Genomic DNA, 15,177 nt, shown 5'->3' with positions numbered 1-15,177 from the left:
CTACAGTATGTACATGTACTACAATTTCATCTTCTATGCGTAAACATCTAGGTAGTTTCCACTCTTTTACAATTTCAAATAATGCTGCACCTTGTACATATGTATTTTTATGTGCATATTGAAGGTGTGTCTGTCTTCAGGGTAAGTACCTAGAAGTGAGAATGTTGGATTAAGGATAAAGTGTGTGTGTGTGTGTGTGTGAGAGAGAGAGAGAGAGAGAGAGAGAGAGAGAGAGAGAGAGATTGCCAAATTCCAGCCATAATATTGTATCATTTTGTATTCCTACTAGCAGTGTATGAACATAGAAATTTTTCCACAAGGGCTACTAACTTAATTGTGCCAATTGTAATTACATTAAAATATTCTTCCCATCTGTCATTGCCATCATTTGAAAAAAGAAAAGCCATTTTAATAAGGGAGAAAGGACATAATCAAAATAAAGGATAAGAACAACTATTTAAATTTCAATTGAATAAGTATAAATTTTATTCTTTTTCTATTTTTGCTGAAGACAAATGCATCTTTGTCTTCAGAGGGATCTTTTTGAAATTTATATCAGATCATATCTCCCCTTTTACTTGAAATCCTTTGGGACTTTCCACAACTCCTCAGATCTCAACATGGCTTTATCATGGCCAATAGGTGCATTTAAGATTCCAGCCCTCCATCTTCAGCCACTTTGGTTTTGTTTTAATCCTGTCAGTATACCAGGTTCTCTCCCATAGGGCCTTTGAATGTGCTACTTCCCTTGTTATCTCAAAGAAACAGACATGTGAGAAAAACCAAATACTTAATCCTGGCTCTACTGTAACTCGTTATATGACCCTATGCTAATTACTTATTGCCTCTGAGTTCTTCAGTTTCCTCAGTCTAAGGTGAAGTAGTTGTTGCAGATGAATTCTAGGCTCTTTCAGTTTTAAATTGTGAATTTACAGAAACCATTTTCATAGGAAGGTCATGGAATTCAGCACATTCACCCTATATAACTTGGCTGTAAGAATACAGTATATATTTGTTCCTCATTCCCAATACTTTTTTTTTTTTAATTATTTGATTGAGTTTATATGAGTAAAGCAAGTTTTGAGTTTAGAAATTGATTATTAAATTCATGAATCTCTACTTCTGGGATCCTATCTCTTGGATTTTGTTTTTGCCATTGCCATTGCACAAAGTGATTAAAGAGTTAATTTTGTACCCTTTTAAGGAGTTACTGGAATAAATGTTTTTGAGAGAAAGAGGAAAGGCAAAGGTTTGGTAAAGAAGTTCACCTGGAATTAATTTCTTTTATTATCTTGGTCTATTACCCTATTTAAATAATATTCTTTGTACTTTTATAAAATTGGCTGTCAGAAATGGGTAGCAGACATCAGGTAGGAAAGATGAAGAAAGATAAAATAGAAATTTGAGAATTGGTGGTTTTAGGATTATGTTTATGTTGATTTCTAGAAAATTTTGCTAATTAAATAATGTTGATCATTAAATACTTAGGTTGATTTAAATATGTTCTATGTCAAGTTTGTCCATTAGTCCTTTTTAATTTGGAATTTATTTCTTAGAAGTCTTGTTAGAAATGGGTAATTTAGTTTCCAGGTTAGCTGAAAAGAACTGTTTAAAAACAGTTTACTTTAGAGTTATCTTAAGATTCATCTACTAGTAAGCACTTTATATAATTTTCTATTAAAAATTCATTCACAACTAAGAGCACAAGGTCACATATCACATTTTCCTTCATTTATGTCATCAGGTTGGATTGGCGTGTATGCACTAAAGTAGTTTGGGTGTTGGAGGGTGGGCAATAGTAACTTAATATATTGACAAAAGACCAGGTACCTGGTTTATCAGGGGTCCAGAACTGCAAGACCGAAAAGCTACTGCTTCAGTGTCTGACTAGCTGCATACCATTCATAAATTAAATGTTTCTCAGTTGGGGAGATGAAGTTTGCAAATGTTCAATTTTTCCACTTTCTCAACTCAGTGTCTTATTTCTTTAAATATAATGTCTATAATTAAGATTTATATCTCAAACTTACTTTTAGCATTTTGAATGTACAATATAAAGTCAAAACTCCCTTGATAAAATAGTATGTTCAGTATCTTTAAATTTTTTGTGGATATATTATGTACAATGCATTTCATATATTCTTTTGGTAAACTAGTTACTTAGTTGGTATTGTCTCAGAAAAGATCATTTCTAAGTTCAGAACCAATCATTAGGATGCTAGAAAGCTGTTTTCCACACCTCAAAAATTTTCACACCTTATTTTGTTTCTTTGAAGGGAGTTAACATGTAATGTAGAGAGGAAGATTAGTTACACCATCTATTCTTTTATAAAGATATTGGAAACTGGACACAGTTTTTTGGGAGGGAGGGCTTGGTACTGTTACTTTCAGATAATAGAAAGTAAAATTCTCAGAGTTCTGTTAATACAGGTTTTCTGGGTAAAGGGGAAAGAGAAAACCCTAGGAATAAATAATTTACCTTATAAAAAGTGCTACACTAACAAAGGTAAATAACTTCAGTACTCCTTTGTTCACGTAGGTAAGATTTACCCAGAATTTGAAGTTCTAAATGAGAAAACTAATAATTTTATCTGTTCTGTGTTTCCTTGTGAAGAATCTTACAAAACTGTTGATTTATCTTTGTCTTGACAAGAAGGCAACAAATATTTTACCAGTGAGTGCAGTAATAACTATCTGATGACTATTTTGCTTGTATTTTAAAGTAATATCCATAGTTTGAGATCTTGCTCTGAGATGTTTAAACAAAGGAAAATTCTGAGATTTGTTAACACCCCAAACCTTATCCTCCACATCAGTAAGTTGATACTTGCTTTTGAACTCAAAAATAGATGTTTAGAATGCTAAATGTATTTGTTTTCCAAAGAGTAATATCAAATGAAATTACTACAAGGTCAATTAAAGAAAACATATTTACAGCATATATAATCCTCTTGGGGTATAAGACCATGCTAAATTTCTTCACTAGTTTTTTTTTGTTTGTTTTAAGAATTTATTTTGCTTTAGGTTTATATAAAGGAAAACTTGACTCTCTAAAGAAATCCCCCACTTATTTTATTGAAAATATTTCATTTCTCTAGCAAATGACTATAATTCCTCTGAAATCCTTGTAGCCCAAACCCAAAGAACAGCAAAAGTAAAATTTAAATCTTAAGAGTATTTGCCCAAAGTTGTATTCAGGACTTGAAAGATTAAGATGTAAAAATAAGATAGGTTGAACACTGAATTTAATTATATGTCTTTTTTCTCAAATAAAAATTAATTTTAGTTAACTTTGTATAACTGCTTGAATTAGAAAAAAAGATGTTGGAAAAGTAAAAAGTGTCAGTGTAGTATGTCCATCGTATCTAAATTATAGCTCAAAGCAATACCTTTTATATTTATAAATATCCATAAATTATTTTGCCATACAGTAACATTTTGCCTACTTTAGATACTATTTCAGTTATTCATTATTTAGCTTTAAATGGTGAAAAGATGGAAGGGAAGTCATATATATATTGATCACTTTTTAAGTGCCAAGTGTTATATTTTTATATTTACTATCTCACCATCCATGGTGTTTCTCTAACTTAAATACCTAAAATGCTTAAAGTACAAGTTATTTATTGTGACATAAATATACCTTTAAAATGTGCTTTTAGTGATATTTTACTTTTTTAAACATTTACTTAGCAAAATAACATATCGTTAGTTTCCTCCTCAATTTTCGTGGTATAATTGTGAAATTGAGTGCCATTATGGCCAGAGTGGATCAAAATTGTAATTTTAAAGTATGCTCTACTATATAGTTAGATAGCATCTGCTTTTTATGAATTGCACACAAAGAAACAATTCTTAATATTTGTAAGTTTAACTGTTCAAGATCCTCAGTGTTCCTATGTTGTTATTCAACAGAAGACTACATTTTTAAGTATTTAAAAAAATACTCCCAAAACACTTATTGTTTCAAATTACTCTCCATTTTCATTTGTTATTATAGTTTAAGAAACATGATTACTAGTTTTAGTTCAAGTCGAAATAGAAATTAGATATATTTTAAATAAAAATATTAAATGAAACTTAATATTTGTAAATCATTTAGTATAAAATTACTAAAAACTTCAAAGACAGTACAGATGGTCACCACATGACTTAAATAATAGTCTAAAGTGACTTCGAAAAACTCTTTTAGGGATTTTTTTTTAATGAACATGAAGGTACAAATCAAAACAGCTGAGAAAAATAAAATGGAGTGTATACAAGAATAGAATACATTTGAATGTTTAACACAATGAATACAACTATTTTTTATACTAAAAACTTTAAAATGTCCACATGCTTATTTTCTTTCAGAGGTGGAAAAGTAGTTGTCCAGGAAAACTTTTCACAGTTGAAGGAACTTGGAGGTTCTGTCCTAGTGAAGTCCCAGTGGTTCTTATTTCAAACAGCTTATATCGTAGATTCATTGTCAAATATCTTAGTTTTTAAGGTTTGTAGGTTATGTTGAATAAAGTTCTCTGTGCCTTGAACTTCAGAGAATCTGGAATCATTTCTCCTAGCAGACCAGTTTTTCATTTTTATTGAATTCTGAATTGTGTCTGACGTGAAGTAGTAAACTATTGGGTCAAAGCAGCAGTTTGAAACAGCAATGCAGAGAGTGATTGGGTACATGGTCCTTACTGCTGCCACTGCTGAGCAATTAACAAATGTCTGTGTTCTCATAAGAGAATATAAAATAAGGTTGATATTATAAGGCACAAAACAGAAACAGAATATAACCAGATGTACAAAAATCATTTTTAAGACTTTAGTTTTGTTTATTTTGCTTCTACTTAATGTAACAGGTTTATTTAAGGTTCTTAGCACCATACTAGAACAAGTTACATTTAAAATTAGAGGAATAAAAAATCCCACTATTTCAATAAAAATTACAATCCTTGAGAGATATGTTTTCCAAGTGTCTTCTGGAAAATTTTCAAAGCAGGCTTTTGAGGTATTATTATCCTGAAAATGAGTAGATTGAAAAAATACTGCTGGTGCACTTCCTCCCATCACAGTTAACCACACAGCGATGCAAACGATTTTTGCATTTCGTTTAGTTCTTAGAGTCTTTGACTTAAATGGGTAGACAATTGCCAGAAACCGATCTACACTGATAGAGGTTAAGAACAGAATGCTTCCGTACATGTTGGTATAAAACAGCATCACTGAAATTTTACAAAGTAAATCTCCAAATGGCCAGTTCCGTGTTGCAAAGTAAAAAATCCTGAAGGGTAAAGTGAACACGAAAAGCAAGTCTGACATTGCCAAATTTATCATGTACGTTGTAGTTTCATTTCGCACTTTGAGAGTGCAGATGAAAATGTATATGGCAACACAGTTGGCTATTAATCCAAGTACAAACACCATACTAAACATGTACCCATACAAAGTGTACTTAAAGGAGTCATCATAGGAGCAGTGGGAGTTGTTACCGCTTACCATTATAAAGGCACGTCCAGCAGCAGCCTCCTTTGGTATTCAAATTGTGACCGCTTTAAAACCTCCAATGTATTTGAAAGTTCTTTGGCTCTTTGGGTGATTTTATAAATATTTCCCTTGTCTCCAGAATCTTCCAAAGAAACATCAAATTTATTGCTGTAAAGTTTCCACTTGGCTCCTCAATAGGAAAATAGTCTCATTTTCTAGTCTTCAGAAAATCCGTGAATCCAGGGCTTAATTAACCAACGAGCAACCTTTAAAAAACACAGTCAGTGAAGCCAACCCATTGGATTATAAATTTTAAAGAAACGCCGTGTTCTGAGACAATTAATCTACTTGTCTGGTTAACTTCTATTTCCGTAGTCAAGATGATATTCCAAAATTAAAGTTTCTTTATGCTCCAAAATGTTTAAGCTAAAGTTAGCAATTTTATTTTGGTTTTCAATGCAGATTTTCAGAGATTTAAACATTCCCAATTTGGCCTTATTTAGTTCTTGCTCCTTTTAAATGAAGTTTTCCTTTTTGGAGTTCAGGCAATAGATCCCAGATGGTGAAAAGCAGAAGAATCCTTTAAATGTTCCGAAATAAATTCCTTAGCGTGTTAGCTCTTGCTGAAAGAGGCCTTTTCCTCCGTTTCAAGCTGTATTGTGCTGTGGACTTTCTCTGAAGTGAAAAATAAAGGCTTGCTAGATTTGTAATATGACATCACAGGAAGAAGAGGCTGGGCTTGGACAAAGAAAGGTTTCAGCCCAGTTTGTTTGCAGTTCTTTAATCTGATAATATGTCTGCTGAGAATATACCTAGGAGGCTTGCAAATGGCCTCTGTTTAACGGAGACTTCTGGCCAGTAACTCTTTTTTTTTTTTTTATGCGGGAAAGCCTTCGGGGATGACGGCCACTTCTCAGGGAGTTTTCTTTCTTTTCTTTCTTTTTATTCTTTCATTTTTTTGATAGTAATAATTGAAGGAGAAAAAAATAATCAGTGTTAAGCCTGTTTGTTGATTGCTTTTGTATTTGGGATATGACTTTATTTTTAGAAATAAATGTATATGAGTGTTTTTGAATTGAAATTGCTAGTGATATCGTAATACAGCATTTTAAAAATGTTTAATGACTAAAAAAGAGAAATTTAATCTTCAGGTATAAAACAAATTTGAGAGATCAACGGTAGTTTTGCCACTCTTGGCTTATGTTTTCCATAATTGTGCCTAGAGATTTAATTTGATTGGTATGATTGTGAGTGGCTTCAATCCTGGATCTCTTTAGTTTTTGGTAAACAATTTTCTAACATTTTTTGTTCTTTCCTTGTAAGTTGAGTTAATATTTTAGAGCACTTTCAATTTTTTAATTACCACTTTCACAAAAAAATAAATACCAGAATTGTTTATGTTTGGTATTAATCTTACTTACAGAATGAAATTACATCTTTTCAAAAGAATTTTGTTTTCATTCCCCCCAGCCTCCCCTCAACTACTCTTAATATGACATTCTTTTTTTCTTCCGATGGTTCAAATTTGTCTTTATTTAAAATTTCCTATGAGTGGTTTCTGTATATATTTATATTTAAAGTATGCTCATTTTTTAAAGCCAAAAGAAATTGTAAGAAGAAAGTATGTGGGATGGGAGTAGTTGAATGTAGATTTATTTCCTAAAGGACTGAAGATATCAAAACCTCTGGAAGCACATGGTTTTCTCATTTTAAATTACCATTTTTCAGAAAAGGCTAGATCCAGTTGTGTTTTAACTGTTGTTATTTCTAGTTTGGTTCCATTTGAGCTGAAACTCTTCCTTTTGGTATCAGTTAAAGAATTTAGGGAATTTAAGAGCAAGGTATTTTCCTTTATAATTACTTAGCTACTTTAAATATAATGTGCTGTATATTTTATGCTGATTTTGTACCTTTTTAATTTGAACTAACCTTTCATACTCAGCAACTTTTGTTTGTTGATGAATCACCCCTATTTTTATTGCTTTGACTAGGAAATTTATCAAGTGAAACAAAAAATATGAATATTACTTAAAATCAGTAAACTTTAAACTTTAAAGGGTTCAATTTCTTTGTATCGCATTGGTGTAGAAAAACAGGTAGTATACTCATATTAAAAGATAGGAGAAAGCTGAGTAAAGAGTAATAAAAAAATGAGTAGTTAATAAACTTGTATTCTTATTGGGGAATTTTTTTTTGTTATAGTTTCTTAGTAATCTATTTTCAAATTGATAATCTCTTATTTACTCATCATTAAATAATGAAATATTAACAGTTATATCTCCTTGTTTACTTCTACTTTCATTTCGAATATGGCATTTTCTCAAACAAATTAAAAAATGTATTCTACATTAAAATATTCTTTCACATATTGTTATTCACTTGACTTTTTATTCACTTAACTGTTCACTTGTAGTTTTTTCATGTTTGAGTTATTGGTGCTTAAAAATGGATAGATCACTATTTGTCGAATTAAGCTTTTTATTATTGTTGGTATATTAGTATAAATTTATATTTCTAACTCTTACACAAAGCTTGACCCTTAGTAGATACCCACATGTTTACTGATGAATGAATCATATCAATAAACTTAAATTTTGTTAAAAATTTTTTCTACTGAGGAAGAGTAATAGCAGAGGGGCTGTCTGTTTCAACAGGGAAGATCACTGAATGCTTGATTTTTCAAAATATTTAGTTTGATTTCTAATTAAGGAATCAAAGTGAAATTAGATACCTTGAACATTTTTTAGGTTAAGATTTGAAAATATAGAGTAGCTACATACAAAGGGAGTTAAGTAAATCCAGGGAATCGAGTGCATTTAATAGGTGCTTTTGTATTTGGTAGACTCAGACCAAACTTATTTTAATGCAAGATTTGTACACTTCTGAAAGTTAAGCCTGTGAATCAACTTGTTTCTTGTATGGAATTTTTTAAGGGGTTAAATAACATGTACAACCAATTTGAAATTTAGTGAATCGCATTATGCAACTCATTTTTAAAGTTTAATTACATCAAGAAACCAAGGAAACAATCAGCTTATAAAGTAGATGTTTTATTAATCACCACAGTAATGGTTTAAATCATTTAGTTGTGTAACTAATTTTTATCAGTTTGAGAGAGAATAGTATTCTGTTGGTTAAGCATTAGAAGTTTTAGGATTTGGGTAACTTCTGAGTTCTTGACTAAATTTCAGCTACAACTGTGGCCTTGAGGAGGCAAGAAATCTGACTTTTCCATGCTTGATTCAAAAGGTCATAATAATGTTTGTTGAATGAATAAATAAACCTTTATTGAACAACCACTATAAACAAATGTGTAAAGTGGGCTCTTCAGCCATTCTTCCTTTTTCTTCTTTTTTTCCTACTAGCTACTTCTAGCCTTCATAGTATATGAGTTTTATTTTGTCCCCACTTTAATCTTACTGCCACCTTTTTGGACTAACCCCATTCACTCTTGGCTTTGGTCTGTGGCTTTGATAGTTGTGTGTAATGCCTTCTTATTTCTGGTCTTACACTCTTCAGTTTTCTCCTGCCAAACTGTCACAGATCAACTCATGAATGAATCAATTACTTATTTATTTATACATACCCTTCTTGCTTTCGAAAAGAATTTAAAGCAGATTATAATTTTAAAATGGTCAAAACTTATGGAACTAAATGCTTAATATTTTAGCATTTTATTATATGTGAATAATACCTAAATTTTAAAGGTAAAAAAAGAAAGTCTCTAGAATAGCAAAAAATTTTAAATGTGAGAAAAATGAAACTATTCTTAACATTAGTCATATTCAATATTCTAAAAATTATTCATTTTGAACACAAAAAAAATGTTTTCAAAAAGCAGAAAAAAAATCCTAAAACACAAATTCATAACACATTAGTAAAAGAATAAAAGCTAGTGCTAGTAGGGAGAGAGAAGGGTGGGAAAGGCAGTATATGTAATGATTTAACAAAAATGTAGGCTAAAGGAAGCTGCCTCATTTGACGCAAGACAAAAAAGGAAAACATAATGGATTATGTAGTTTTAATTTAATGAAAGAAAACATTCCAGAGTGTCAAAGGAAACACCTTTCTTTCCTTCATCTCGGAAGTACATTGTGAATCTTTTTATACATGAACCGCAAATTGTTTTCTACTGGCAGAACATAGGCCATTTCTTGTTGGGCCTCAATTCAAGAGAAGCACCCAATGTCAAATTGTGGTTCTGAGAAAACCTGTTGTTTGTTGATAGATCGATATAGTCTAATTATATGTGGTAATTTGGTCTAATGTTGGAGCAAGTTTGATAGTCTAGTGCAAAGGATCTCTACCTGTGGACCTTGAACTCTCTGAAGATCCCTGTTGTATACATTCCCATGAGGACTAGATCTGTGGCTTTGATGAGATTGTCAAATAAGATATGACTAAAAACAAGGAAGAAACCGCAGATCTGAAGGAATGAAGGATTAGAAAATCCCACAGGCTTTTCCTTTGAAATATCAGGAAATCCCTGGAATATTTAGAAAGTTTTTCTCTATGGACAACCTAGAAAGAATCTAGTCTGTTAGTTGCTAGTTTAGATTCTTTATGAATGAAGTAAAAGAATTATGTATGTAGGCAATAAAATGTAAATCTTTTTTTACTTAAAGTAGGGAAATATAAAAGTGCTGTGTAAAGAGCACAGGCTTATCAGAGACACCTTCATGCAGTCACTTGACCTTTCTAAGATTCTGGCTCCTTTGCTGTAAAATGAGGGAGTTGGACTGCTCAAAGGTTCCTTCCTGCTTTTGTATCTCATTCTGATTCTTTGAGGACTCTGAATGCTTAAGCTGCTGGGTTGGATTTTTTTCACTCTTAGGTATAACAAATCAAGGGGTCCCTTTTCATTCTTTATCTTTAAGGATTTTTAATTTTAAACCAGGTTGTACAAGAAATATTTGTTACATAAGCCAAGAGTCTCATAAAATTTTGTTAATATTTTGTTGTACTGTAAAGAGTAAACATCTAAAAAAGAAGTTTCTTTATAATTAAGTGCCGTGTTCTTTTTTTTTTTTTTTTAACACCTACAGCACTCGGTCTTCCTAGGTGGTCTCCCATCCAAGTACTAACCAGGCCAGACCCCCATGTTCTTTTACTATAAAATTTATCAAAGAAAAATTGATCAAAACTTTGAAATATTCTCTGATAAAAAATTTTGATGGCTATATTTAGAGTTTTACCTAAAATAACACTGAGAATATGAGATATGTTGAGATATGTGAAAAAATTGGATGAGAGGGTATATGAAACTTAAATAAATTTGTTCAAATCCATAATGTAAGTGTGGAATAGTGAAATTTTAAAACATAAGAAATATATTTGAAACTTACTTACTTTGAATGAAGCAAATGTTTGCCATGATGAGATGGGACTCTTCAAGGTTCTTTTCCATCACAAATTTACACTTATGAAAAAAGCCAAAGTTTTCATATTTTGGATTCTTCTGAAACCTGTATTGAGAATTTTCTATTTAGGTCTAGAATTGAAATTTTGTAGTTCGATAAATGAACATTTGTAATTTATGTTCATCGAATACATTTATATAAAAATCTTTTAGCTTAACAGGAAAATTAAATTCTAGGCAAATTCAGTTTTGCTATAAGAAGTGTATACCTGTTCTTCGATTTACACAGAATATCTGTTCCAGGGTTTTTTTGTTTTTTTTTTTTTACAGGGAAGAATACCGCAAAAAATAGTTCACTATAATGGAAAAAAATACTAAGAAATTGTCCAATATAAGTTACAAAAATATTTATTTCACATATTTTCACAAAAAATCCTAATGAAAATTCAGAAAAATAAATAAATTTTATTCCCTGTTAGTGTCTGTACTGTAGTCTAGAGCAATCAACCTTCTCTATGTAATTGGCACAAGGTCACTATCTTCATCGCCCAAAATATTTGAAAGTACTGCTTTGGTTTCATTATTTATGTTTATGTAAATTTTGGATGATCTTTTTCCAATTCCATCTTTTGCTGAGTTTTCATAAATTCTTCAGTATTCACAGCAACATTTTTGAAAATCTGTTTGAAATTTTAAGGCTTATTGGATGTTTGGATCAATATCGAGAATTGCAGTTTCCAGTTTTGTGGTTAACTGAAGAGCTTTGTAAATATTCTCTTCAGTGAATGAAACTGATGAAAGGTCATGCCATATTCATTAGCAGAATGGATTTCAGATATTAAGTGAATTAATTATCAGTTAATTCACATAAACCAGTAATTCTATAATATCATCTACATTCAAATTGTCAGACCCTTCTTGAAATTTATTTAATAAATTAATAATGCCAGTTAATTCCTCTTCAGTTAGTGGAACTGTATTTTGTGGTATAATCACTTCTGGCCATATCGTTTTTCAGTAAGTATATAAAGGTAACGGCCTTATATCACTCAAAGCTAAAGCAACATTCTTGATACAACTTAAAATTATATATTTATTCCAGGCTTCTGAAACTGTAAGTGATTTATTATCTTCAGGTTTATTAAAAATATCATTAAAATTCCATTTAATATTAATCTTAAAGGTGGTAATAATGCCTTAATCTAAAGGTTAGATCAAGGAAGTTGAATTTGGTGGCAAATATGCAACTTTTATATTTGGATGTTCTAAACTGTGGATCATCAGGTTCATTATCTAAAAGTAAAAGTTTTTTAAAAGGAAAACATTTTCCCTTCGTATAATTTCTAGCTGCCAGAGCAAAACATTTGTAAGTCACCCATGCTTTTTTATTTGCATCTTATGAACGAGTAGACTATTAATAATTGTGTCTTAGTATTAATTATTTGTATGTTGCTGAGTTAAGGTATTGTTTTTTTAGAAAGAGTAATCACCAATAATGGAAATGAAAAAGAAAGAACTACATAAAATGGCACTATGTAAATGGAAACCGCCTATAAAGTCACGTAAATTGGAATATTTACCACATATACAAAAACTCATGTAAAAAAATTACCACATAAATCAAGGGGTTGGCTGTATTGATATCATTTGAACGTGATTTACCTTTCTATCATTACTGCAAACACTTAACACTTTTTGTTACTGTTTACTGGAGCATGAGTCATCTACCCAAGTTCAAAGGGATGAACTATCTTGTAGGGTTGGAGAGAGTAGAAGAAAGATTTAAGGGTAATGAGTGCTTTTTATAGCAAAGTAAAAGTGGATGGGAATGATGATCGAAGCAGGTTCAAGCAAAGAGGGTAAAGGAAATTAAGAGGAACAAGAATGTTGTGGAATAAGACTTAAAATGAGTAAACGTGTTTGTCACTGCCAACACTTGAGTTCTCTTTCCTTTTTATCTTTCTCTGTCTGCTCCTGCTACCTTCATCTCTACTTCTTAAAATTCTATCACATTTTTTATGGAGATCTCTCACTATCATCAGTTCCTTTTCTGTACTTCCTCAGTACTTCTTCTTCCTTTTAAGACACATTTTTGTAATTCAATTAAGATTAAAAAAAATAATAATAAATACAATACAGAGTATAAAAATAGATGTTTGTACAGAGGAGAGGTGAGTGTCAGCCAAGTCAGTTAAAGGGCCCTCAATGGAGCTGATCTTTAAAGAAGGCTAGTCTTTAAAGTTGAAGAAAGGTTTCCAATTTCAAGTCTTGAAGGCCAGAGCCATGCCTGGTAATAATGTCTTAATATAGTACTGTTGAGTATAGTTATGTTGTCTTTCGCACCCAAAAACTCGGAAAATGATTTGAGTGACCGTTTTCTCTAGTCTCTCAAGGATGCTACATTACTAGTTTCACTCTAAATTTCTAGAAGAGAAGTTAATTCATCATGTATAGTTTATTCTTTGGTTTATAAAGGCTTAATTTTGTCATAAAATCCAGTTGAGGATATTAGGCAGGTTGTGGTTTTCAAAAATTTTTCACCTACTTTAAAAGCATCAAGAAGTAGTGAAACAATTTGACTAGGTGTTAAGTGACCTAGATTCTAATCCCAGCTGTGCTACTAAAAATTAATGTGACCTTGACCAAATAATTTAATTTCTCTATTGTATATTTATAGAAGTAGAATTTTGAACTATCTAATTTACTCTTCACACTAATTTTGAATGACAGAAAGAGCATATATTATTGTCTCCATTTTACAGATCAAGAAACTGAAATTCAGAGAAGTTGTGGCTTGCCTAAGAGTACAAAGTGATTAAATGATGGAGAATGATGAAGCCAGGACTAGAAACCAGGTCCTCACTCTTATGTACCCTGCCCAATTCCTTGTACATGTTTGTCAAGTTAAAGAATACAATTCAATGAATGCACGGAGAGCTAGAACTAGAATTCTAGTTTCTTGACATCTAGTCAAGTTTTCTCACTATCACAGGTATTTCCAATCTTTTTTTTCCTTTATGGCTTAGGTGACTGTTAAGCAAACAAGAATTTTGTTTTTATACATGTAAGCTAAATAGACATTTTTTGAAACATTAAATTTTAAGATTCACAGAGAATGCCATAAGAAACTGGAAGGATTGGTTCTCTAGTTCTCAGATTGCTTTGTGTCTTTATGTTTTCACCCTACGCATAGTGAAAATCATAAACACATTATTGGTGGGGTTTATAGGAAAAAAAACAACATGGAACTCTACTCAAAAAAGAACCTTGACCCTGCATAAAGTTTTTAATGAGTATACATTTTATATCTTCAAAAACTCAAGTAAAATGTTTTTTAATATATGGGTATCATTATTAAATTATTTTCTGTTTAGTTTTTTTGATTAACTGGTGCCAATCTCATCAAATAAGATAACTTCTGTATCAGCAATAACCAATTGGAAAATGTAATGGAAAACAGATTCAATTTAGAAAAACAACAAATAGTATGGAATACCTTAAGAATAAATGTAATAGGAAAGTTCAGGATCTAAGTGAAAACAGAAGACTCCAAATAAAGGCTGTAAAAGAACACTTGAAAATATATGTGTTTGTTTGTTATATAGTCTAGCAGTTTATTTCTAAGATAATCTGTTTTTCCCTCCCATTTGTATTCCTATCAGTAGTACCTATTTCTCCACACTCTCACCTAAACCAGTTATCAGACTTCTAAATCTTTCCTAAATTAATAGATCAAAAGTGATATCTTATTTAATTTGCAGTTCTTAACTAGAGTGAAGTTGAGCCCAAAAATAGACTGCAAACCTAGAGGGAACATAATATATGATAATGTTAACACTTCGAGTCAGTGGAGAAAGAAAAATATGGGTAGTTCAATAAATGCTAATGGATTATCAGGGTAGCAATTTGAAAAACAAGAAGTGGACTTTAAATTACTTTTTATGCCAAAATAAATTCCATCTAGATCAAGAATTTAAATGTATAAAAATGACTCCATTAAAAAAAAAGACTCCATAAAATTTCTAGGGGGGAAAAATGAGCTTATTTTAAAATAGCAGTAGAGTACTAAAGGTTTTCTAAGTATTATATGAAATCTGCAGTTTTCAAAAAAAAGATACATTTGACTAAATAATTTTGTTGCAAATAGCACCATAATCAAAGCAGGAAAAAAATACCAGTCTATCATATTAACTTTATATAGTAGTTATGTGACAAATTACCTTATAGAAATGTATTAGAATAAAACTAATGAAAATTAACAGCCCATTCAAAAAAAATGAGAAAAGTATCTGAATAAGCATAACATATTTTTCTTCAACTGAAAAGTGATTTTCAGTCCATTGTAGATA

The 15,177-nt window shown here is 31.0% G+C and overlaps 2 protein-coding genes across 3 annotated transcripts in view; one reads left to right on the top strand and one right to left on the bottom strand.

Annotated features, from left to right (window-relative positions):
• The window catches only part of RB1 (RB transcriptional corepressor 1), a 122,612-nt gene that overhangs the window by 74,218 nt on the left and 33,217 nt on the right, over window positions 1-15,177 (top strand). The gene's annotated exons all lie outside the window — the stretch shown is intronic.
• LPAR6 (lysophosphatidic acid receptor 6) lies at window positions 3,966-6,327 on the bottom strand. Its single transcript, XM_016165193.2, has one exon. The coding sequence runs from the start codon at window positions 5,482-5,484 to the stop codon at window positions 4,450-4,452; it is 1,035 nt and encodes a 344-aa protein (XP_016020679.1). The 5' UTR covers window positions 5,485-6,327; the 3' UTR covers window positions 3,966-4,449.

This window comes from Rousettus aegyptiacus, unplaced genomic scaffold (assembly GCF_014176215.1).
Source record: "Rousettus aegyptiacus isolate mRouAeg1 unplaced genomic scaffold, mRouAeg1.p scaffold_m13_p_11, whole genome shotgun sequence".
In the NCBI taxonomy this organism is placed as follows: domain Eukaryota; kingdom Metazoa; phylum Chordata; class Mammalia; order Chiroptera; family Pteropodidae; genus Rousettus; species Rousettus aegyptiacus.
This window is presented reverse-complemented; position numbering and strand designations above follow the sequence as displayed.

Bases quoted from the DNA above. Each gene is read 5' to 3' on its own strand.
- LPAR6 (XM_016165193.2), bottom strand. From the start codon at position 5,484: ATGGTAAGCGGTAACAACTCCCACTGCTCCTATGATGACTCCTTTAAG.